This window comes from Caretta caretta, chromosome 21 (genome assembly GCF_965140235.1).
Source record: "Caretta caretta isolate rCarCar2 chromosome 21, rCarCar1.hap1, whole genome shotgun sequence".
Classification (NCBI taxonomy): Eukaryota; Metazoa; Chordata; order Testudines; family Cheloniidae; genus Caretta; species Caretta caretta.
This window is the reverse complement of record NC_134226.1, coordinates 10,096,387-10,120,400: the sequence shown is the minus strand read 5'-3', so window position 1 is coordinate 10,120,400 and position 24,014 is coordinate 10,096,387. Positions and strand designations below refer to the sequence as shown.

General features: G+C 47.1%; 3 protein-coding genes across 7 annotated transcripts in view; 2 read left to right on the top strand and 1 right to left on the bottom strand.

The window, feature by feature from the left end:
* Window positions 1-8,506, top strand: part of IP6K3 (inositol hexakisphosphate kinase 3) — a 42,715-nt gene extending 34,209 nt beyond the window's left edge. For all 5 annotated transcript variants that reach the window (XM_048826390.2, XM_048826389.2, XM_075122067.1 and 2 more), the window contains 4 exons: window positions 2,861-3,068; window positions 4,457-4,635; window positions 5,320-5,495; window positions 6,686-8,506. In XM_048826390.2, the coding sequence (XP_048682347.1) occupies window positions 2,861-3,068; window positions 4,457-4,635; window positions 5,320-5,495; window positions 6,686-7,162 (1,040 nt within the window). In that variant the 3' untranslated portion in view covers window positions 7,163-8,506. The remainder of the gene's footprint in view (window positions 1-2,860; window positions 3,069-4,456; window positions 4,636-5,319; window positions 5,496-6,685) is intronic.
* A 2,720-nt stretch (window positions 8,507-11,226) lies between these two features.
* On the top strand, window positions 11,227-20,185 carry UQCC2 (ubiquinol-cytochrome c reductase complex assembly factor 2). The gene is made up of 4 exons (XM_048826479.2): window positions 11,227-11,412; window positions 17,735-17,809; window positions 18,204-18,273; window positions 19,090-20,185. The coding sequence occupies exons 1-4, from the start codon at window positions 11,275-11,277 to the stop codon at window positions 19,185-19,187; spliced, it is 381 nt and encodes a 126-aa protein (XP_048682436.1). The 5' UTR covers window positions 11,227-11,274; the 3' UTR covers window positions 19,188-20,185.
* ITPR3 (inositol 1,4,5-trisphosphate receptor type 3) overlaps window positions 17,394-24,014 on the bottom strand; it is an 83,575-nt gene continuing 76,954 nt past the window's right edge. Inside the window, exons 55-58 of the mRNA XM_048826478.2 lie at window positions 23,743-23,908; window positions 22,623-22,783; window positions 21,904-22,065; window positions 17,394-20,860 (exon numbers count right to left, since the gene is read on the bottom strand). Coding sequence (XP_048682435.1) covers window positions 20,792-20,860; window positions 21,904-22,065; window positions 22,623-22,783; window positions 23,743-23,908 — 558 coding nt within the window. The 3' untranslated portion in view covers window positions 17,394-20,791. The remainder of the gene's footprint in view (window positions 20,861-21,903; window positions 22,066-22,622; window positions 22,784-23,742; window positions 23,909-24,014) is intronic.

Here is a 24,014-nt window from a genome sequence, read left to right as displayed (position 1 = left end):
GCTTGTTTTAGTCTCTAACAAGTACTCCTGTTCTTTTTGCGGATACAGACTAACACGGCTGCTACTCTGAAAACTGTTTTAGTCAGCAAAGTCAGCAGATATGACTTTGAAGACAAGCAGGGGGGCAGTTCAGTGGAGTAAGACACTGCCATTTTCACAGTCATTTCTGACGGTAATCTCTCTCTAAATGGAAAGAAGGGGGCCTCCATAATTGTTTCATCATATTTCCTTCGGAAAACAGAATTTCCTTTGTTCTAAACTTCGAAAATACATCTCCTTTCAAAGACTAATGAAACGGGGAGGTTTCCACCTAGGGATTTCTGGATAGGAAAACCAGATCTATATTTTGCCAAGTTGTGTGGTTCTTGCTGTTGGTGGCTTTTGTAGGTCCCTAAAGCCATTGTTACAAGCTGCTTTGGACTGTGGTTACCATTGTGGGAGTTGGAAATGACCAGGCACTGCTGTGAGAAGCTCACGTGGCTGGAATCCTGTCTAATATTGAAAGGGCAATGCTCTGACAATGCCTGTACTGCTGGACTCTGGGCTGGCGCTGCTGTGAGGAAGTTCACAAGGAATTGACAGAGGAGTCCTCCCTGTCAAATCAGGGCTGTTCTTAGCAAGGGGACCACTGCAATCAACCTTTCCCTGAAAGGTGATAGCTGCCTCGAATACAAGCCATGCCCATGAGTCATTTGTCATTTGAAGCGCTGAGGCAAGGGTCCCTGTTGTAAAACTTTGCTAAGAGAAGGGTAGATATGTAAAAGGTTGCATGGCAGAAAGGTTCAGCCATCTGATGCCTATTAAAGTCAATGGAAGTTGCACAGCTAAAATACTGGGGGATGTTTTGAATATTCAAGGATGGTGCCTAATGGTTAGCACTCCAAGCTTTCGTAAGTCAAGCAAGAGAGAGGTATGTATCCAATTAGTGTTCTCTTCTGTTTCCCCCATCCCCCCCTCCATGGCAAAGTATGGAGTGGTTGCAGAGGCAGTCTTCAATTCCTGATGGTCTTTAACTCCTAGGGAAAAAAACATACAGTGCATTGGAAGGACAAGCCCAGGACAGCATAGCTGATACACACAAAGGTAATTACTGTGGGCCAGTGTTCAGACCCGCACACACGCTTTAGCAGAACTGGCCCTGTGTATTTTCCTTAGTTTGCAATCGGAAGAATGTCCTCCAGCTGGGGCATTATTGGCTAATTCCACAGCCACTGATAGATTTCATGCTGCTGCCTACAAAAACCCCCACAAACCTTTTGGAATTTGTAAGGCTCTAAGTCACCAGGCTATCCTTTAACTTCAACAGTCCATTTGTTACAGTGCAAAGGGTGATAAAATAGGTCACGCTGCTAAGATACTTTTCAGAGTAGCAGCCGTGTTAGTCTGTATTGTGTTATGCTCAAATAAATTTGTTAGTCTCTAAGGTGCCACAAGTACTCCTGTTCTTTTTGCTAAGATACTGTTACGCTTGCTCTTGTTTCTAAAATAATCTGATAAACTATTCAAGGCCAGCTTTCTAAGTAGTCATTCTTCCTCTGTATTTTTCAATGGTAGTGTTTTTTCTTTTTTGCGGTCACTAAAAATGCCATTGGCCATTTATAAGAAATCTGAAGACTGACTTCAGTGGAGTTACATTAGAGATGAGTTTGGCTCAGAGTAATGGGGAAAACTGCAGAAATGAGCGAGAAATCTTTCGGTCAACAAAGCTATTTGACTACGTAACGTATTCATGGATGGATATATAATAGTTCTGCATGGCACTTGTATAGGACTTTTCATTGGCAGAGCTCACTGTGCCTTAGAAGAGTGTCTTTGTTGCCATGTGGGGAAGCTGAAGCACAGGGAGGCTTCAGCAGCAAGCGAGGGGCTCAACCTTGCTGAAAACCAAGCCCAAGATGTCTCAAATTGGGCTTCCCAAAAGCACGGGTATCCAAAATTAGAGGCTACAATTGACACTGAGTCAAGGCAGAGCTGGGCCTGGAACTGTAGTCTCCTAGCCCAGAGTTCTGTCTGCCTCTCCTGGACAGAATGTTGGACCTGCTCAGATGCCACTGCCTGGAGAACCCTTGGAGACCACAAGACCATAATGCTGGTACAGGCAATGGGTCTGACTTAATGCTGAAGACCTATTACTTTGGAGCAGAAATTCCTTAGTTCTGTCCATGCTGATGACCATGAAGTCCTGTGTGGCCGTGGAATCATTGCAATAGGCACTTCCCGACCTGGGCTTTACTGAAACTCCTTATGCCAGTGCAGCACTTTTCCTGCAGCCATGGCTCTTCTAAGCTCCCGTGCTGTCGTGCACACTGACATTTGTTTCACGGATTTCCCTCTCCCTTCCGACCCTCATTTTGTTCCCTGATGCTGGAAAACTGCTCAAGAGCGAGAGACCTGAATGGCTCCTTGTCAGCGAGCCAAGCCCTCTAGAATCCTGCGTCTGGCCCCTGTTGGTTTAGCTGTTACGTAGCTTGGAAAGAATGAATGCCCAGGGTGGAGTGGAGAATGCAAAGAACATGATGTACAGGACAGCTTCCATGTGAGGCAGGAAGGTGGGGGTTGGATGGAATGGTAGTACCTGGGGAAGAGAAAGGAGCATCTAAAAAGCCTGCAGCTATTTTCCAGAGGCTCAGGGACTGCTTACATTTACAGGGCAGAGGGTCTGATTTCAGCAGTTGCTAGAGCACTAAGCTATCCCTGGGTAAGTGCACTGCTAAAGTATCAAAGTTCTGATACAAGCACCTTGAACAGAGTGGGATAATAATGCAAGCAACGACTGGTCTGTAATGGCTCTGTGCAGGTCAACCCGTCGCCTGGGAGGGAAATTTTTGCCACATTCACACGATCCTCCCTCCTTTTGTAGGTATCATCTCGGTGTGCCTCAGAAAGGACAGCTTGGGGAACGTAGGCCTGATAGCCAGCCCCAGCCTGCCGACCGACAACTGCAGCTCCTTGGATAAGGAGCATTCGGTGATGCTATGGCAGGAGATCAAGCGGACGTCAACCACCAGCAGTGAGCGCTTGTTTGTCGAATGGAGTCAGACACCTTTCCCAAAGACCATCAAAGACAGGTGAGTGCCCCATGCATGAGTCGAGGGGCTCTGAAGCAGCAGAAGCTCTGCTTGCAATCTGAGCCGAATACAAGACTGATCGCATTTATAGTCTGTGCCTTCTAGGCACGAAGCCCAGGTGTGTGGTATGCTTATGTTTGGCATAGGAATATTCCAAACAAATAATGGGCCGGCATCGGATCTTGCTCTGGTTTTGCAACAGTATAACTCCAGTGGAGTGACTCCTGATTTACTGCAGTGTAAATTAGATCAGAATCCAGCCATTGGCTTCAGCGGCGTTCTCTCCCCGTAATCCCCCAAAACAATAGGCCAGATTCTGATGTCACTTACACAGGTGCCAATCTGGAGCGATTCCACTGACTAGTGGAGTCACTCCTGATTGACACCTAGGTGATTGTGACCAGGATTTGCATCTTTTTCACAAACACCTCTTATTTGATCTCCACTTGCCAACAGGCAGAATTGCAGTCCCTGAATTCTGGAGAGAGCAGGGGATGCTTTTCACCTCCTCTGCCAGGTTGCAGGGTGCCCCAAAGCAGCAGGAAGGAAGTGAGGCCATGGCTTTGCCCCCTGTCCCGCAATCACTGCCCAGAGAAGCTCAACAGTGACAAAAGCTGCACAAAGGACAGTGAGCTGCACCCTGTAAAAGGCTGTAAAGGCTTTACACTCATAAGAATACCTCCTGATAGTCTCCTTGCATGGAGCAGCTCTGGACCACCCCCAATGCTGGCTTATGTCTACAGCACTCAATGGAGCTCTGAACAGTTGCTCTGCTAGAATTGCAGGGGAGACCTGCCTTGACCTTTTACATTCTCAAATGTTTTCAGTGAGACGCAGGATCATTCACTCTAACTGGTTCAAAACAGACCCAGCTCAGCTATCGTTTAGGGGTACGATTCAGCTCCCATTAAAGCCAGTGGGAGTTTTGCCACTGACCTCGATGAGAGAGGAATCATACCCATAAGATGGATGAGACCAAGGGCTGAATATACAGGGAAAACGAATCCACTCTCCCCATCAGAGGTGGTCCCTCTAACCCACAGATAAGGCACGTTGGCAGGCAGTTTGTCTATGCTGCCCCTGTTAGGGGGATAAATGGAGATCCCAGGCTTCCGTGCAATGAATCTGGGCCCTTTCACAGAAGCCAAACTCGCTTTAAAATTGCAGTGAAAAAATATTGGCACCAAGCAACCGCCTAACTTCCTGAAAAGGACTTTGGTTCGGTAGCAAAGGATCCCTGCAGGTTAGCCAGGATGAATGCTTATTTCCCTGAGGGGCCCTGAAAATTTCCCATATCGGGTTTCGTACTCTACAAAAGGAGGGGAAAAGCCAGCTTCTTTTCTCGGAGCCTACAAACCAGATTTGCTGCTTTGGTGTACTTTGTCTAGCTGCCCAGGGAAGGCACTCTTTAGGACGGAACTTCAGTACCACACGGCCATCTCTTCGCTCATGGAGGATACAAATGGGAACCAGTCAGAAAGAAAGAGCTATAATCCCTGGGCACTGCACTGCCACCAACTGCACCTGAACCGCATGTCCTCCAAACTTGATGAGAACAAACTACATCGTATCCTTTTTCATTCCCGCCGTTCTTGCTGCACTTTGCTTATTGCATAGCGGTGATGCTGCGGGGGGAAAGACCAGCCTTCTGATGGAGAGTTTATAGTGTGTATATTGGCTGCTAATAATGGATCACAAGCGTAATCAATGAAACATTTTTATGTGTAGGTTATAACAGGCCCCAGAGCCCTTGGGCATGAACACAATGTAATTAACTGCATTCTGGAGCCTCTCTGTGTTTAAAAGAAACCCCACCTCAAAGGGTGGCCATCCAAAGTCAAGGGAGACCTTCACGTAAAGGGATCAAAGCAGCAACAGCTTTTCTCCTTCGTAAGACATATCATTTGATCACCGGTCATGTGATCAATGCCGTTTAACCCCACCACCAACAGACCTGAATGACTTCAGTGTTGATGAAAGGTGTTGGATTGACAGCTCTGGGTGCATCCACACTAGAGAACTGAGCCATTGATAATTTACCTGGTGATATTGCACTTAGAATAAGTTGGCTGAAACTGGCGACAGGAGGCCAGTAGCCACGATGAGTGCTGGTAAAGGTGGATTGCAAAGTCTCATTACAATTGTGAATGATTATGGTGAACTTCAGAGGATGCACAGAGCCACCCCTGATTTAAGACCTATTTCAGTTGTACATTTAATAATAACAAGTCTCCTTAACTCATGTGTCCAGAGTTTCTGTTGCTTGAAAACGTGGTGTCAAAGTATCAATATCCCTGCATTCTGGACTTAAAGATGGGAACCAGGCAGCATGGAGATGATGCATCAGAAGAGAAGAAAGCACGCCACATAAAGAAGTGTGAACAGAGCACTTCTGGATCTCTTGGAGTTCGCATCTGCGGAATGCAGGTAGGGTGGCATCTTGAGCCCTTCAATATTTCTGTTCTTCAAAACAAGCACAAGGAGTTACCACTTTATAAACTCTAAGGGCCAGATTCTCAGCTGGTATAAACTGCCATATCTTCATTCTTTATCTCAGTTGAGCTATCCCATTTTACACCAGCTATATATCTGGCCCTAGACACATACATTGCCCTGATTCTCTGCCTATGCTTTTCAGTGTTAGTCAGGACTGGAAGCTGGAAGAAAGAAGAACATAAACTTTCCATGCTCATTCATTTCTAGGAGCTGTCTAGTCTAGTCAGTGCAAATACCAGACACCCTTTTTGTGCTAAATATTACGGCTCTTCATGACTGAAATTGTCGCCCCTTCCTGCAAGATACTGAAAGCATAAATTTGTTTCACTTATGCCTCTGAGAAGATTTAGAACATTGCTCTGCTGTGTCTGCGGGATAATTATTATGATTAAAACACATATATAGCACTATAAATAGCTAGCGTCAAGTAGGTTCCTCTCCGGTCTTCAGCGTTCTGATACTGAACTGATTATCCTTTAAATTACATGTGGTATGGAAGCTAATTCTGTATCCACTCCCAGATCTTGATCGTGTCAATATTCCTGTCTAGATTTCCTTGTCATTCTTTATTTCTGTGCTTTGGAAAATAAGACTATAGCACTGTGCATTACCAGCTGAGGGCGGCACCTTTATTAAGGCCTTGTCTACAGTGGTTGTTTATCTCAGTTTCAGATACTGGTTTTGCTGCACTCGTGCAAACCCTTAGTGTAGATGGGGGTAAGTTGCTATAAATCACTATTTTCCCCTATGCATCTTATACCCATTTCAGGCAGGGGTAAATTGCACCAGTGCAAACTGCAGCTTATAGCCTGCCTACACTAGGGGTTTGTACCAGTGCAGCTATCCCAGTGGCTGGATAGCAGTAGCTTAAACCTCCCATGTAGACACGGTTTTAGATTCAGTTAGCGGCCTGCTGCATAAATTGCCATATGCTGTTGAGACTGGAGAGGAACTAAGCATCTCATGTACCAGCTTGATTGTGGACCCTTTCATTTTAGATTAACTCTAAACTGTGTGCTTTTCCTTCTGTCGAACTAGCTGGATTACTTACATGCAGGATGTTTCGAAGGTGCAATAATTTGAGAGAGAGACAATCTGGATTATTGTTCTTTTTATTCAAGGTTTACCAAGCAGATACTGGCCAATTTCTCTGCAAAGACAAGTATTATGGAAGAAAACTGTCACCTGATGGCTTCAGACAGGCCCTCTACCAGTTCCTTCACAATGGTAACCGTCTCAGAACAGACGTTTTAGAACCCATTGTGTCACAGCTAAAGGCTCTGCTTTCAGTCATCAAAAGCCAGAGTTCCTATCGATTCTACTCCAGCTCCCTTCTCATCATCTATGATGGACAGGAACCAAAGGAGAATAAAGAAACCTTAGACAACCATCCTCAGGGGTGTTTTCAGAACATAAACCGCACCATGCCACATGGGACGGGTTACCCCAAAGTTGATGTCCGCATGATAGATTTTGCTCACACCACTTATAAAGGTTCAAAGTATAATCATACCATCTACGACGGGCCAGACCATGGCTATATTTTCGGGCTAGAAAATCTTGTCAAAATTCTTGAGAATACCAGAGAAGGAGAATGACAAATGCTGTGACACAGCATGGACTTTGTGGTGATAAATATCCCAGGAAGGGACTGCCTATGCATGGGGCCCCTCCCGGCTTTTGAACATCCTGTGTACTGTTTGGAATGAGAGCATTGGTGCCTTGCTAGGAAAGCGCAGAAGATGCTACATGCCATTACCCAATCGAACTGTAAAAGCAAAGGATTGAAAAGAATCCATCGTGTCTGTGATCTCGCTAAAGATTTATTTTCCTTTCTTCTTTTACTGCTGTCCTTGATTTGTTTGCGAGCAAGAGGAAAGCATTACCTGAAAGAATCTTAAAATTAACATAGGGCCTGCTCACCTCCATATCACCTGCAAAGCCAAGAACGCTAAGCAAAGACCATGCAGTTGAAAGACTATTAAGAGGTGTTGGCAGGTCTTAACAAGTTGCAGCATTACTTTCAACCCAAGCTCAACATGATGGGCCAAGGACATTCAATGACACAAACAGAAGACAATTGCACTTTCTGATCTTCATGCCCCAAACACCTGGCACTTTTAAGATTGTGATAATGTGTGAAGCCCTCAGTACGGTGTGTATATATATATACACGGTATATGTGGTGCTATATAAGAGGTGCTATGTTTAAGAGGTCCTTGGTGTGAGGAATTTATAGTCCCAAGGCATGAGTGAGGATGCTACAAAGCACAAACAGAATCGTACAAGTACTTAATATGCCCTGGAAGAATAAGGGGGCAGACTAAGGAGTTTTCTGAAGGAGGGGATGGAAAGGAGCCAGATATATCAGAGAGTGCTGAGTCTGTCTGATACTGATGTCAAGAGTGCCGATTAGGTGAGATACTGGTCATGAAAGGATTCTCATCAGGACCTGGTAGTGTGACATAAGGCTTGCCTGTGCATGAAACTTATTCCAGAATAAGGTACAGTGTGAATTCAAAGTGGAACAGCTGTTCCGAAATAACTCCGTGTGTGGGTGCTTGTATTCTGGAATAAGAGTGCCTTTTTCTGGCTTAGCTTAATCCACTTCCAAAGTGCAAAATAGTTATTCCGGAATAACTCCATGTTTGGACCGGCCCTCTGAGTCAGGAACTGGACATTTAGGGTCATTTTTTTTTTTTGAACTGTGTATGTGTGCGCGAGTGTGTGCGTGTGTGTGTTTGGAGAACACACAATTGGGAAAATTTAACAAAATGCTTACAATATTTGTGGGCAGATAAGAATACGGAACAACCAATATAACCAATTCCTTCCTGTGCAATATGGGAAACCTGTTAGAATGTCCTTAAGTCAAGAACAGAGATACAAAGTGCAATTACTGGGGAGCTGAAGTGTAAATAAAATTGTCCAGGTCACTGTCACTTATTGTTGTCCACTTCTTTTCCTCACTTCCGGTGCCACCTGAAGTTGGGTTGTGTTTAGCACTGATTGCTTTAAAAGAACCATTCTTTTCACAGGTTTAAATATCCCCTTAAGAGAAACCCTTTCAGGTGTACTTTATTGCATGCAGCTGGTGAATATCCATAAATTATGGCTGGCAAATTCAATCGTCTGGCTGGCTTGTATGTTTTACTTAGGCAGGGTGAAATCAAGTTCTTTAATGGAAGTGGTTCTCGACACTGCATGTTCCTAGCATACAATCTCAGATGACCACAAAGAGCCACAGTAGCCCCACTTGAGCAGTCAAGGTGCCAAACCACCAACTGCTTTGGCCCAAATTGTACATATGTGATCCTAGCAGCACTTTAGAATAGATCACTCGATGATTACCTGTTCTGTTCATTGCCTCTGGGGCACCTGGCATTGGCCACTGTTGGAAGACAGGATACTGGGCTAGATGGACCTTTGGTCTGACCCAGTAGGGCCGTTCTTATGTTCACTTTCCAGCTTTGCCCAGACATTGCCCTTTTCTAAGATGCACATTTAGCTCTTTTCTTGCTGAGCGTCCTCATTCTGCTAATACTGACATACAACCCTCCAAAAGGGAAAATATTCCCTCATTACTTATTGTTTACCTGGATAGATCAATGCACCCTTGTGCTGGTCTTCAAGAGTGCTATAACTCTGCAGTTGTAGTAAAGAGTGTGAGGAGACAAACTCAGGCCTACCTCCTGTCCTGGCTGCCACAGGAGGGGATCAGGAAGGGCTGAGGGTGAGGGGTTGGGTTGTGGTGTTTGATTGCTCCTCTGAAAAGGAGGAGTGTGCACCCTAGCCAGAGCTTCCTGCTGGATATAAACTATAGCCCTGCTGCTCTGTAGGTGCGCAAGAAGGGTGGAGGCCATAAGCAGCACAACTGCAGACTGTGAAGATAGGGACTGCTCTCTCCAGGAGCCCCCTAAATGCAAGACACCCAAGAGGAGGCAGGGCCATGTCCTTGCTTTCCAATGCATTAGGGGCTCCTGCTGGTGTGCAGCTGAAGGCAGTGTCTAAATGCTGTAAATAGAACTCCTCTAGGACTGATGGAACAGGCCAAGAAAGTTTGGTTACATGCTGTGAAAGCCCCTGCGTTTCTCTAAGCAGGAGACAGGCTTCACTGCTACTTGCAGAGGGGTAAGAGGTTCCCTACTCGTCCTTTTCCTCTTTATGCAGTAGCACAGGGCAGGATTTAGCCTTCCGTCTGGCACGAGGTATGCCTCTGATTTACAGTACAACCTTGTTAGCTGGGAGTGGAGATGGAGAAATGGATATGCCTTTCTATGCTTTTAAAATGGCCAGAAAGCGCGCTTGACATTAGCTATTCTGTGCCGCGCAGTCGGTAGCCTGGCACGGACATGTTTGCAGCACAGCAGAAACCAGATCCCTTTGTCAGTGGCAGAAAGCCTTGTACGTGGCAGAGTAGGCAGCAGGCTGTTAAATGACGGGGCAAAGCAACACCATTCAGCAGCCGCCTTTCAAAACACACTGTTATTGCAGGCATGTTAGTCCCAGGATATGAGGACGACGAAGTGGGTGAGGTAATATCTTTTATTGGATCAACTTCTGTTGGTGGACAGGACAGGACAGGAAGGTACAAGCTTTCGAGCTACACAAAGTGAAGACTTCGGTATAGCTTGAAAGGATTTACCTTCCACCCCCAGAAGCTGGTCCAATAAAAGATACAACCTCACCTACTACCTTGTCTCTCTCAAATGACAGGTTATAAACCCGTGCATTAGTGACCCCTTTCACACAGCAAGCCTCTGAGTGCGACCCCCCCCCATAAATTAAAAACACTTTTTATATTTAACTCTATACTAAATGCTGGAGGAGAAGCGGGGTTTGGGGGTGGAGGCTGAAAGCTCGTGACCTCCCACGTAATAACCTTGTGACCCTAAGGGGGGGTCACGACCCCCAGTTTGAGAACCCCTGTATACACCAAATGGATGATAGGCTTCAGAGTGTAGATTAAGAACTGCATTGCAAAGGGGGTCCTGACTTCCTTCTGCTCTTTCACCATCCCAGGGCTGTTTTTTCACAAGCAGGGGCCTCGCTGGGCTTGGTGGTCCGGTCAAAGCGCTGTGGCGTTAGTTGGAGCCTGGCTGCCCCAGTTCTCGAGGGAGAGCTCAGTGGTTTGAGCATTGGCCTGCTAAACCCAGGGTTGTGAGTTCAATCCTTGAGGGGGCCAGTTTAGGGATCAGGGGATTGGTCCTGCTTTGAGCAGGGGGCTGGACTAGATGACCTCCTGAAGTCCCTTCCAACCCTGTGATTCTCTGCAGCCCATGTCCCTGAGCTGCTGGTGCTGCTCCCAGGCACGGAGACGTTCCCCTCCCCGCTCAGATCTGCCCCTATCCAGCACGCTGGCTGGAGGCAGGTCAGGAGCATGCCCCAGGCTCTGCCCCCTCCCCCCCGCCTTCCCTGCTCCCAGCCACAGGGCGCTCAAGCTGCGTCTCAGGGTCAGGCTCTATGCGCATGCGTATCCGCCTCCGGCTGCCCCCAGCTCCAGCCCGCAGCGCATGGCTTCGCTGGACCGTGCTGCGCACGCGCCACCTGACGGAAGACGAGCCGAGCGGCCGCTCTGATTCCGCATGCGTGCGGAACGGTCCCTCTCGCCCGCCGTACTTTTGAACAATTCGCCGGCTCATTCCCACGTTCGGAGTCACGTGACCTGTTAATCGTCTCTGGCAGGGGGCGCCTGGGCCTCAGTCCCAAGATGGCGGCCACCCGCTACCGGCGGTTTCTGAAGCTCTGCGAGGAGTGGCCGGTGGAAGAGACCAAGCGGGGCCGGGACCTGGGCACTTTCCTGCGGCAGCGGGTGGCCCAGGCCTTCCGGGAGGGGGAGAGCACCCAGGTGAGCGCCGCGGGGCGGGAGCGCGGCCGCGACCCCAGCTGGGCCGGGGGGGCCGGGGCTTGGGCCCGGGGGGGAGACAGCCGCGGCCCGCGCCTCGCAGCTCCCCCCCTCAGCTACTCCCGGGCACCTACACCCCGTGCAGCCCCCCAGCCACCCCCGGTTTATCTCCCCTTCACAACCACTGCCCCCCAGCCCCGCGCCCTACAGCTACTCCCGGGCACCTACACCCCGTGCAGCCCCCCTCCGGCTTCTCTCCCCTTCACAACCACTGCCCCCCAGCCCCCCCCGGCCCTCACAGCCCCCAGGCACTCCCTGACACCTTCACCCCCTGCAGCTCCCCAGCCACCCCCGGCTTATCTCCCTTTCACAACCACTGTCCCACAGCTCCCCTGCCCCTCACAGCCCCCCCCAGCTACTCCCTGACACCTGCAGCCCCACAGCCACCCCGGCTTATCTCCCCTTCAGAACCACTGCCCCCCCCAGCTACTCCCTGACACCTACACCCCGTGCACACCCCCTGCGGCCCCCCACGACCCGCCCCAGCTACTCCCGGACACTTACACCCCGTGCAGCCCCTCCTCCGGCTTATCTCCCCTTCACAATCTCTGCCCCCACCCAACTACTCCCTGACCCTACACCCCATGCACACCTCCTGCAGCCCCCCAGCCACCCCCAGCTTATCTCCCCTTCACGTCTGCTCACAACCACTGCCCCACAGCTCCCCTGCCCCCCCCCGGACCCTCACAGCCTCCCCCAGCTACTCCCTGACACCTACACCCCATGCACACCTCCTGCAGCCCCCCAGCTTATCTCCCCTTCACGTCTGCTCACAACCACTGCCCCACAGCTCCCCTGGCCCCCCCCCGGACCCTCACAGCCTCCCCCAGCTACTCCCTGACACCTACACCCCGTGCACACCCCCTGCAGCCCCCCAGCCACCCCCAGCTTATCTCCTCTTCACGTCTGCTCACAACCACTGCCCCACAGCTCCCCTGCCCCCCCCGGCCCCTCACAGCCCCCCCCAGCTACTCCCTGACACCTACACCCCGTGTAGCCCCCCCCCGGCTTATCTCCCCTTCATAACCGCTGCCCCACAGCCTGCCCCAGCCCCCCCCCGCCACTCCCTGACACCTACACCCCGTGCAGCCCCCCCAACTTATCTCCCCTGCCCCTCACAGCCCCCCCCAGCACCCCAGCTACTCCCTGATACCTACACCCCGTGCACACCCCCTGCAGCCCCCCAGCCACCCCCAGCTTATCTCCCCTTCACGTCTGCTCACAACTACTGCCCCACGGCTCCCCTGTCCCCCCCGGACCCTCACAGCCCCCCCCAGCGCCCAGTCACCCCCTTACACCTGTCCCCCATACACGCCCCTTCAGCCACCTCTTCTCTTACATCTCTGCCTGCAGGCACTGCTCCCCCTCGCAGCCCCCCCAGCGCCCCCGCCACCTCCATCATCCCCTTACACCTGTACCCCATACACACCCCTTCAACCACGTCTTCTCTTACATCTCTGCCTGCAGTCACTGCCTCCCTCTCCCCCACCCTACACCTGTACCTCATACACACCCTTTCAACTGCCTCTTCTCTTACATCTCTGTCTACAGTCACTGCCTCCCTCCTGCCCCTCACAGCCCCCACCCCGCGATCCTCCCCAGGTCCTTTACACCTACATCCATCCCTTCAGCCACCTGTTTTTTTTCCCCAATGCTATTTCTACTACCCATTTAATAGCTAGTGTAGCTATCATCATTCAAATACTGGTAGGGTCATTTTAGGTCTGGATACAAAGTGTGCTTAGTCTGGAGATCAAGTATGGTGATACTGAGGGTATGTCTACACTACGGAATAAGGTTGAATTTATAGAAGTCGTTTTTTTAGAAATCGGTTTTATATATTCGAGTGTGTGTGTCCCCACAGAAAATGCTCTAAGTGCATTAACTCGGCGGAGTGCTTCCACAGTACCGAGGCAAGCGTCGACTTCCGGAGTGTTGCACTGTGGGTGGCTATCCCACAGTTCCCGCAGTCTCCGCTGCCCATTGGAATTGTGGGTTGAGATTTCAATGCCTGATGGGGCTAAAACATTGTCGCGGGTGGTTCTGGGTACATATTGTCAGGCCCCCGTTCCCTTCCTCCCTCCATGAAAGCCAGGGCAGACAATCGTTTCGCGCCTTTTTTCCTGAGTTACCTGTGCAGATGCCATACCATGGCAAGTATGGAGCCCGCTCAGCTCACTGTCACCGTATGTCTCCTGGGTGCTGGCAGATGCGGTACTGCATTGCTACACAGCAGCAGCAACCCATTGCCTTGTGGCAGCAGACGGTGCAATAGGACTGGTAGTCGTCATTGTCAGGTCCGAGGTGCTCCTGTTCGCCTCTGTGAGGTCGATCAGGAGCGCCTGGGCAGACATGGGCACAGGGACTAAATTTGGAGTGACTTGATCAGGTCATTCTCTCTAGTCCTGCAGTCAGTCCTATTGAACCATCTTATGGTGAGCAGGCAGGTGATACGGATGGCTAGCAGTCCTATTGCATCATCTTCTGCCGGGCAGGCAAGAGATGAGGATGGCATGCAGTCCTTCTGCACCATCTGCTGCCAGCCAAAGATGTAAAAGATAGATGGAATGGATCAAAACAAGAAATAGACCAGATTTGTTTTGTACTCATTTGCAACCCCCCACCCCCCGTCTAGGGGATTCATTCCTCTAGGTCACACTGCAGTCACTCACAGAAGGTGCAGCGAGGTAAATCTAGCCATGTATCAATCAGAGGCCAGACTAACCTCCTTGTTCCAATAAGAACAATAACTTAGGAACCCTTTCTTATTGGAACCCTCCGTGAAGTCCTGCCTGAAATACTCCTTGATGTAAAGCCACCCCCTTTGTTGATTTTAATTCCCTGTAAGCCAATCCTGTAAGCCGTGTTGTCAGTCGCCCCTCCCTGCGTCAGAGCAACGGCAAACAATCATGCATCTGAGTTGAGAGTGCTGTCCAGAGCAGTCATAATGGAGCACTCTGGGATAGCTCCCGGAGGCCAATACCGTCGAATTGTGTCCACAGTACCCCAAATTCGACCCGGCAAGGCCAATTTAAGCGCTAATCCACTTGTCAGGGGTGGAGTAAGGAAATCGATTTTAAGAGCCCTTTAAGTCGAAATAAAGGGCTTCATTGTGTGGACAGGTGCAGGTTTACATCGATTTAACGCTGCTAAATTCGACCTAAAGTCCTAGTGTAGACCAGGGCTTAGTGTTGACAGTTCACTATCTCTTTTTCCTGCCTCCAACAGCAGCCATTACCTGATGCTGTGGAGAAAGAACAATCACTTCTTAATTCTCCCGATTTGCTTAGTATATTATGCAGGTTTTTCTGTGTGCTATTTTTATGAAGTTATGCAGATAAGACCCCTACCCTCTAATTATAAAACACATTTATTTTCTCAGCCAGAGATAAAGTCGAAAGTGCACATGATACAACTGTAATGGTCTTCTTTGTAGCTCTGAATACAATGAAAAAGTACTTAAATAACAGTAATGACTCTTAGAAGGGCTGTAGAATGTTTTGTATGAATGTATTAGGTGAATAACAAAGTAGGACAACGGTCCTCTCCTAGTTCAGTTGCTCCTCTACCTTATGAGACAGGACATGAAGTCCCGGGATCTGCTGTTTCTCAAGTGAGTGCCCTGATCACTGAAGTAAGGTATATTTTGTTCTTCATCTTTTATTAATTGGGCCAAAGCAAGAGGTAACTATAAGAAGCCTTCCTTAGTTCAGTGGTTATGGCACTGAGCTGTGGTGTTGGAGGCCCTGGTTCAATTCCCACCTCTTCCTGTCATTAAGGGATTTGCTGCCTAGGCTGTTTTGTTTTTTTAATGAAGTGGGCACAGGAGGAAAAAAAAATAAAAATGAATCACTCTTGTCCCAGACCCCTGTCCAGGCTGTAGGAGATCCAGTCCCCCCTCTGCCAGGAGCTTGAACATGGATCTCCCACATCCCAGGGACTGCCCCTCCTCTGCCCCCCACCTGGTGGGTGGTTCTTAATTCAAGCCCCCTTTCTTTCTCAGGAAGACAATGGCTCCTGTGAATGAGAGGGGATTTAAACAAGGACCCCCCCACCTTGGTCACCTGGGAGAGAGGAGAACCCTCTTCAAACCCCTTCTAAGGGGCAGAGAGAGGACTCAAACCGGGATCACCTGCATTCTGGGCGAGAGTCCTAGCCATGGGACTATAGAGTGATGATTTTAGCTTTTTAGTTGGCCCAATGAATAGTTAATTAAAGTGGAACTGCCTCAATTGGCAAGACTGAGGGAAGCTCCCTGTTCAGATCCCAGCTCCTCCTCAGGCAGAGGGGGGAATCGAACTAGGGTTGCTAGCATTCCAGTAGCAGACCCTAACCACCATGCTAGAGAGGGCTGCTCATGTTTGAGTCTTGCTTGGGCCCAGTTAATAGTGAATTAAAGTGGAACAACTTCAATAGGAAAGACTGAGGGTGCTCCCTGTTCAGAGCCCTTCTCCTCATCAGGTAGAGAGGGAAATTGAACGAAGATTTCCTATGGTACAGGCTGTGTGTGATTCTCTTAAGGTCCCTGACTTATGTGGGGTGGGGCTATAGCATGTACTGAGCACACTTTATTCCCTGCTCAGCTCTGCATCAGTGCTGTTCATACCTCCAACTAAAACGCTGCTGGAGTGCTCCAGGTCAGAGGAAAGGGGAGGCTCTCATCACCCATGACCCCCAAATTGTACCTCAGCTGTCATGCTAGCACTCTGTCTGGCATACCAGTTCTCAAACCAGTCTGGCTCTGCATTTGCAGCTTAGAGCACTTTAAAATTAAGCACAAGTCCTTTGCCAGGAGGAGAGGAAAGCTGTATCTCAAGAACCCCTTGACCATGACCCCAAATTTTCACCACCCATGGTACCCAAAGCCTGCTACTAGCATAGTTTACCTTTAAACAGAAATGTTACTGCAGCCTCTGTGGTTTCTTGCACCTGTTGGCATTCCTTTTCTTGCTCACAGCAGCACTCCTTTGCAGAAGCACTGTGGAAGTCTAATAATGCTCAGCTTATTGGGTTTGGGACTGTGTGTTTGTCAGATCATGGGAAGGCTGGTGAGATATGGCCTATGTGAACACTGCTGATTTTCCCTGCTAGCTTTGTACCAAACAAGTGATTTGAGCCCAGCCCAATAACAAGAGTGGACTATCAGCTGTGGTGAGTCAGTAACCTAACTGCATGCTGTTATTTATAAGCCTACTCCCATTACCTACCATGTGAGCAGTTTTCAGGGCAAGGAGGTGAAACATTTAGCCATGGTCACATATCTGAGATGATCTGACAGGCTAGGAGGTAGCTATGTCTCTGCTTGTTGATGGCTTTACAAATTTATGACCATTACTTTGAATTCATGGTATGGACAGACCTGACCTAACCAGAGAGTTAATGAGGAACCAAGCACCATGCGTGCATGAGACTTTGGCCCAGCAGTTAACATCAAAAATATGTTTTATAATTAGGCACCAGGGGTCTTCTTATCTGCCTAATGTCATAGACAGAAAGACTATTCGCAGATCAGTCCATTCTGTAAATAATGACAAGATGGCATGTTACTACAGACTTTTGCTTTAACCAAAGGCAAAAAAGGGTGGGAAAATACCTAAAATCTATCACTTAGAGCTAAATAGTTCCCAAGCGTTCCATAACAGTACTCTTTCTGAGTACATTGTGCATTATTTAGAATTTTTCTGCCAATTTTGAGCAAAATTAGACTATGCTTTTTCAAGTTATGGCCCTTTTTGTGATTTTATAATTTTTTCAGATTGGATGACCAATAATGTTTAAACACGATGTGATATAGAAAAATGGCACCACCTACATTCACCCAGGTGATGACCACCAGATATGTACCTACCCTTTGATAGCAATGAAATTTTTCTATTACCCTAATTCATTAATAAGACACCTTTTAAAATCTGGCTGGTAGGCTATTTGAGTGAAGGAGCCTTTATTGCACATTACAGTAATGGTGGATGGGCATGAGGAGAAAACTGTCCAGCTCTATTTCTTTACCATTGAATATTTTGTTCACATTTGATCCAGCAAATCCTTATGAGCAGAATTTTATCATTTTTACTAGAGGGTTGCATGTATAGGCCCAGCAGGAGGAGCGAGAACACAGTTTTTATCCTTGAACCTCTAGCAATTTTACAGGATACTGCCACTTCTGTTCCATTGTTAAGGTGCTCCTCTTCTCATTTTGCATGTGGCCTGTTACTTACAAGGAGAAGCATTTATTGTAGAGTTTCATAATGTTTCTGTTCCTTTTCAGATTGCTGACCCTGCAAACTGTGACCAAATGTATGAAAGTTTAGTCAGAATCCACACCAATTTCTATAAAAACAAGGTGAGCTCTTCAGGCCAGGGACCATGTGTTTGTACAGCACGCTGGGGCCACAAATCGAATAGGGGTTTTTGGGTGCTCCTATAATAAACGTGCTGTCCGGCACCTTCGCTGTGAAAAACAAAGCTGAACTCATTTTGAGCAGCTCAAGCCTTTGAAAAGTTCAGTCATTTCAGAAGCAGCTCCCACCTTGTCTAAACTGATTTGTGTTTGAGCTTTCCTGGAGAGGAGCCGAAAGGCCACAGGGTGGCACTATGCCTCTTGCCATTGCTAGTATTTCAACAGGAATGTTGTGCTTAGGATTTAGCAGATGGATAAGCAAAGCACTGGCTTGGGGAGGGAGCAGAGAAAGAGTTCGGTTGAGTCAGTAAATTCTTGTTTTGTTTTGTTTGGGAAGTATCCACGCCTAAAAGATACAAGCTTCACTGGAGTCACAGTGGAAGAATGCAAGCTGATCCTAGCAACAGGTAACGAGGCCAATGAGGTTCTGTTTGATTAGTCTGTGATTACTCTTCCCCCACTCAGGCTTACAGGAGTAGCTTGCATTGCCGTTACCTGGTCCCAGGGATAAACAGAATTTCACTCCTCAGGGCCCTTGGTGTGGCACTTCTTGAAAGCAATACCTTCCCATTAAAGAAAAAAAATACAACACTTATGATTTCAGTTCTCTATAGTTTTGGGGAGTCCGGGTGGGTAGTATTGTTAAGTGAAAAGTACTACTACTGTGCCCATGGCTAGAAAACCTCAGGGGACCTCCATACAAATATGGAGAAGTAACAGGGTTTATCAACCCCTGGGTTTGCTGCACTGATATTGTCTGTTCAGGTCATACTTAAGGTTCAGGAGCAGGGCTGCGGGGAAGAAACTTACTCTATGCCTGCCACACCATATGTATTAAAAGTGCAAAAAATTCAACAAGTTTGTTTCAGTAGTTCTCAGCTGTCTTCTCAAAGGTTTAATTATGCTCTTTACATCTTCCCTAATAGCAGCAAGCCTTTTAGAGAAAAACGAGTGCTGCTATGCACAACTACACTTGGCCAGCGTATTTATCAGGTGCAGTTGCAGTTTTGCTCTGCTCAGGTTCCTGACTTTTACTGCCGCGTGTGGAAACTGACTATTTGTTGTTGGGCAGGGCAAGGATTGCCCCTGTGTTTGTTTGGATGAGAAAATAAACTTGCCTCCAGGCACTGAAATACAAACTCATTAGATTGAAGTTTGGAGAAGTCAGTTAAACAGATATCTTATCCGCTTTTCTGCCTTCCCTCTTCTTCCCCCAATTGCAGACAGCGGGAAACAGATGGAGGAAATGAGAAAAGGTAAATGGAAAAAACTGCGAGAGAAGTTCTCTGCCAAGAATGTTGAAGAGGACTCAAAGTTATAACCTCTCTCCCCAGCCCCCCCCCCCCCCCGCCCCATACATATTCCTAAAGCACTGTATATTGCCATGATGAATAAAGCCAATCATTCCTCTTAACAATAGCATTCAGAACTATGCCTGAGGGCTCTCCCTTTTGTTGTTCTAAAATCTGGGACTGAACGAGTATACTGATTGTGTGGGACAGTGTGTTTATATGGAAAATGAGACACTGAGATGAGAGAGTCAGGGGCAGGGTAGATGTGCCTGTTAGGATGATTATAATCTTAACACAGGCACTAAAGTCTTGTTATGGTGGTCCTCTTCGGACTAGGTATTCACAAATTCTTGTGTGCGCTTGTCATTCTCTTGCACATCCTGTGGTTTAAGAATGGATGTTACTTCTCAGTGTCATTGATCCAAGTTCAAAATCTGATCACTCCATCTACTGAGGCCTATTTGCAATCTTCCTTAAAAGCTACTGCATACTTCAGTAGCAGCATCAGTGTCTGTTCCTGGGAGCCAGAGGACTGCTCCGTGTTGGTGCAGTGCCTTGGAGGGGGAAGAACTAATGGCCTCTTGCTGTTACGCATTTGAACAGTTTTCCCCTAGCATGAACTGAAACCTGCAGCAGACAAGCTGTGGTGTTTATGGTAGTTCTGCAATAAGAGATCTTTGTATTTCAGTCATCACCATCTTCTGAACTGAGTTTCCTCTGGGATGGGGACCTGTATTCACACAGCACCCTGCCTAATCAGGATCGAGGCCTCTGGATGCTATTATTAATTCATAACAGAGTGTTGAGAAGAGGTTCTTTGACCTCATTTCAGCTTTTACTATGACTTAATTTTGTGTTAACTTAGTTAAGGCAATTTACATATTAGTTAAGTAACAACAAAATAAAAAGTTTGTAAAACATTACATCAGAGATGAAAATAAACACAGAATACCTCTTCACAGTGAACTGCTGTAAACCTGCCGTTTCCCACTACTGCGCAAATAAAGTCTGTCCATGGAAGATAAAAGACTGTCATACTTGCAACAGCTTTGCTGTTACTCATCAGATGCAATGTACTATCAATACATCTCGTTGAGTTTACTGCGCCGCAGCGATAGATGGGATTCTTAAAATGGAGGAAAATCAGCATTGTGAGGTACAGTGAACGATGTCTGGCTTGCAAAGTTCCACATCTACTACGGACTTTGGAATAAGTTAAATATTGCAACTCTAATTGCTAATAACAATATTAATGCTATTGCCTCTGGAAGGGGGTAGCCACCAAAATGTAGTGCATGGAGATGAAGAAAGATAATTCATGTTAAAGAACAAAAAGTTATTGCAATGAGGAACCAAAGTCCAAAATAATTTACCTTCCTTTGAGGGCATTGGGATAAATTGCAGGTCCAGGTACAGTGGGGAAATCTGGTAAGTTAGTGGTTCCTGGCGGTTGCTGGGCAAAATGTTTGCAGAGATGTAATGGAGAAGGCTGGCGTTGAAACCTTACAGCCGTAACCTAGGCTTTTGTCCAGCTTCTGAAGATGTGATCGATGCGCAGATGCCAGTGAAAACATCCTTGTTAGCCGATAACATGGACTTAGTTGGTTGGCAAAGCTGATGCTTTGTGTGTGCCTCAGTGATTCATGGTGTTCTGGGCATCCACAAAACCGATGCGCTGTCTGCGCTTCCTTTGCTCTGTCATCTAGCGTTAAAATAAGGACACAATGTAGTCAGGAAGACTGTTCTTGTTCCTTTTCCCCCTTTAGCCACACGAAGAGACCCATCCTTTATGCTGGGGTCAAACATACACCTTCCAAGGGCTTTCAACTTCCAGGGATGCTGCTAAGCAGGTGGCAAAGAAAGCCCTACCCTGGACTGCATCCTGGGTTATGGAACAGCCTCCATATGAGGAGAGATTAAAAAGACTAGGATGTTCATCTCAGAAAAGAGACGACTAAGGGGGAATATGATGGAGGTCTATAAAATCATGAATGATGTGGAGAAAGTATATAAGGAAGTGTTATTTAACCTTTCACATAACACAAGAACCAGGGGTCACCCACTGAAATTAACAGGCAGCATGTTTAAAACAAACAAAGGAAGTATTTCTTCACACAATCCACACTCAACCTGTGGAATTTGTTTCCAGGGGATGTTGTGAAGGCCAAAGGTATAACTGGGTTCAGAAATAATTAGCTAAGTTCATGGAGGATAGGTCCATCGAAACCCCATGCTTTGGGTGCCCCAAAATCTCTGACTGCTAGAAGCTGGGGCTGGATCGCTCAAAATTGCCCTGTTCTGTTCAGTCCATCTGAAGTATCTGGGACAGGATACTGGGCTAGATGGAGCCAGTAGGGCTGTTCTTATGGAGATAATATGATGAGAGACCAAGGCAAGAGAGTTGTGCTTTAAGGTGTAGTTTTCCTGACAGAGGGGGAGTCTAGCAGTGTCCTCATGCAGCTGGTGAGGAATTCAGCTATTAAGGGAAACTCCTGGGCCAAGTGCCCCTGACTCAGTGAGTTGCTAAAACCTTTTCTTTCCCTTCCCTAGCTGTGCAGATTATGGAAGTCTGCCTGAGGCTGCATCCATTGATTCTGACTCGGGCCATCTTTGGATGCTACCCTAGCCAGAATATGACCCTAGAAACGTGTTTCAGTCACTCTGGATCCTGCTCTACTGCTTGGGATTTGTGCTTTGCCATTAAGCCATCCCCATTCTGAAGCATCCCTGTTTAAACTATAATACCTGCTCTTTCAGCTCATTCAGCTGTGAAGTGAGGTGAGACACCAGCTTCATAGTGGAGTTGAGCTTGTCTTGAAGACTCCGGATCTCGTTCTGTTCCCCTTCCCCTTCATTGCTGACCAACGACATGGCTCGCATCCGAGGAAACCAGTCCAGGTTCTTGTTCTGAATGATGAGAACTTCAGGTTGGCGGGGTGGGGGGGGGAGCCTGATTTGAGCATACGTGCTAATTCACAAGAACTGGGTAATTGGCCCTATAAACCCTGTCTGTGCTAAGGGCTCCCCAGTACCTTTAAGGGTTTTCATTAATAGCCCATTAATTTTCCCAGTTTCTTTTTGTAGACTTCCAGGCACAAAGCAATCCCGTAAGTTTGACTGTAGGACGTTCAAAGGTTTTCCTATACCTTCCTCCCCCAACCTTTGTCACTGCCTTGAGTTCATGATAACTAGGTTGCTCCCGGTTCTGCTTTTCATTAAGTCCTGGCTTCTCTGAATATCTGGTAGTTGAATATAAAATAGCCAACAGATGATGCCTGGTTAGCTGGGCCCAACTTGGAAATAACCATACAAGGAAGAAGTGAGAGGCTTTTACAAAATTAAAAAAAATAATTCCAAGTGTTCCTTTGAAAACAAGTTTTCTCAACAAGTTATTGTTTAAAATTATTTCCTTGGGGGAGACACGTTCTCACTGTATGTGACACTCTGTCTTAGGCAACACTCACCTTGATCATTTGTGCCACGTAACTCTCGGGCCCTGTGTAGTCAGTCTTATTCTTTACTCGCACCAGCACGATGAAGTACAGGTAGTTCCACATGTTGTGCTCATATTTAATGTGCTCCTCGAAGGACACAGTCTTATTATCGAACTTGTCCCTTTCGAGACCTGGGAGAGGCAGTGGAGAAAAAAGGAATTGAAAAAAAAACCACCAAAAACAAGCGTAAAAGGAAGAACAGATAATTGCGTCCTATCCCAGGTGTGAATTTCAAAGTGCGCTTTTAATAATTAGGCGGTGTTTAACATACAATAAGCATCCCAACTTATATTAGACAAATTACCTAGCTGTGTATTTAGAACACATCTGTTTAAAGTGCTACTGAATACATTTCCTATATACCAAATCTAAACTTCTAGCATAAAAACCACACAGTGGATCTCTCTTAAAAGTGATCTGCAAAGAAGGAAGAATTGGGTTGGTGTTGTGCTTGTTTTTTTATTATTTACATTTTGATTCCCCCTCCTCCCAAAATAAGGGGAATGCTTGCTTCCTTTTTTTGTTTTGCTTTTTGATGCACAAATGTGGCCTTTTTTCCCCCTTCATGTTTTTTCTTAGTAATATCAGGCAAGTCAATTATGTTTTCTCCCTCTCCCCTTTTTTTGGGAGGATTTCTTGGATTACTCAGATGAGGACTGAGAGCTTTCTCAGCTCAGAAGTTAAGGGTTTGGAGAAGTGACAAACCCTTCACAAAGAACACATTACTCTAGAGTGTTTTAGTTAATGCTTATTTAACCAAAAGCAACAGTTTGAATTACAAAAATCATTTCCTCTCTCAACTAATGAGGTTCATTTCATTTCTTTTATTTAAGCTGCTAGTTCTTCAGTGATCCATGGAGTCTTCTAGGAAAAACAAGACCCGAATTTCTAACACAAACGTGAAAAAATAAATCAAGTCTTCTTTACACATAATAAAGAAGCATAAAAAGGACAACTCCCATTTTTCCCCTCTTCACACTCTTAAAATAAACAGCTGCTACTGGAATACACAAGTTAAGGGCTCAGTCCTGTGAGGATCTTGGCTGGGGTGTGCATGCGTTCATGTGATGTTCTTTGCCCTGGCACTCACCACATATGAAACATGTGGTCTTAAGAATTTCTTCCTTCTTTTGCTTCTCACTCCTCAGATCAGCAAAGGTGTCTATGATGACACCAAAGATAAGGTTGAGGACAATGATGATGACAATGAAGAAGAAGAGGAGGTCGTAGATAACCCGAGCAGGGAACAAGGACTCCTGCAAAGGACAGAAGGAAAATAGCCATAAACAAAACATGGTACTTCTCCCTTCCAGCCCTGTGCTCTAATAGTCATTAGATCATGCTGCTTCCTTACAATGGCCG

Coding starts and splice junctions, on each gene's coding strand:
- UQCC2 (XM_048826479.2), top strand. CDS start 11,275: ATGGCGGCCACCCGCTACCGGCGGTTTCTGAAGCTCTGCGAGGAGTGG. Junction 11,413..17,734: donor GGGAGGGGGAGAGCACCCAG/GTGAGCGCCGCG, acceptor GTTCCTTTTCAG/ATTGCTGACCCTGCAAACTG. Junction 17,810..18,203: donor CCAATTTCTATAAAAACAAG/GTGAGCTCTTCA, acceptor TTGTTTGGGAAG/TATCCACGCCTAAAAGATAC.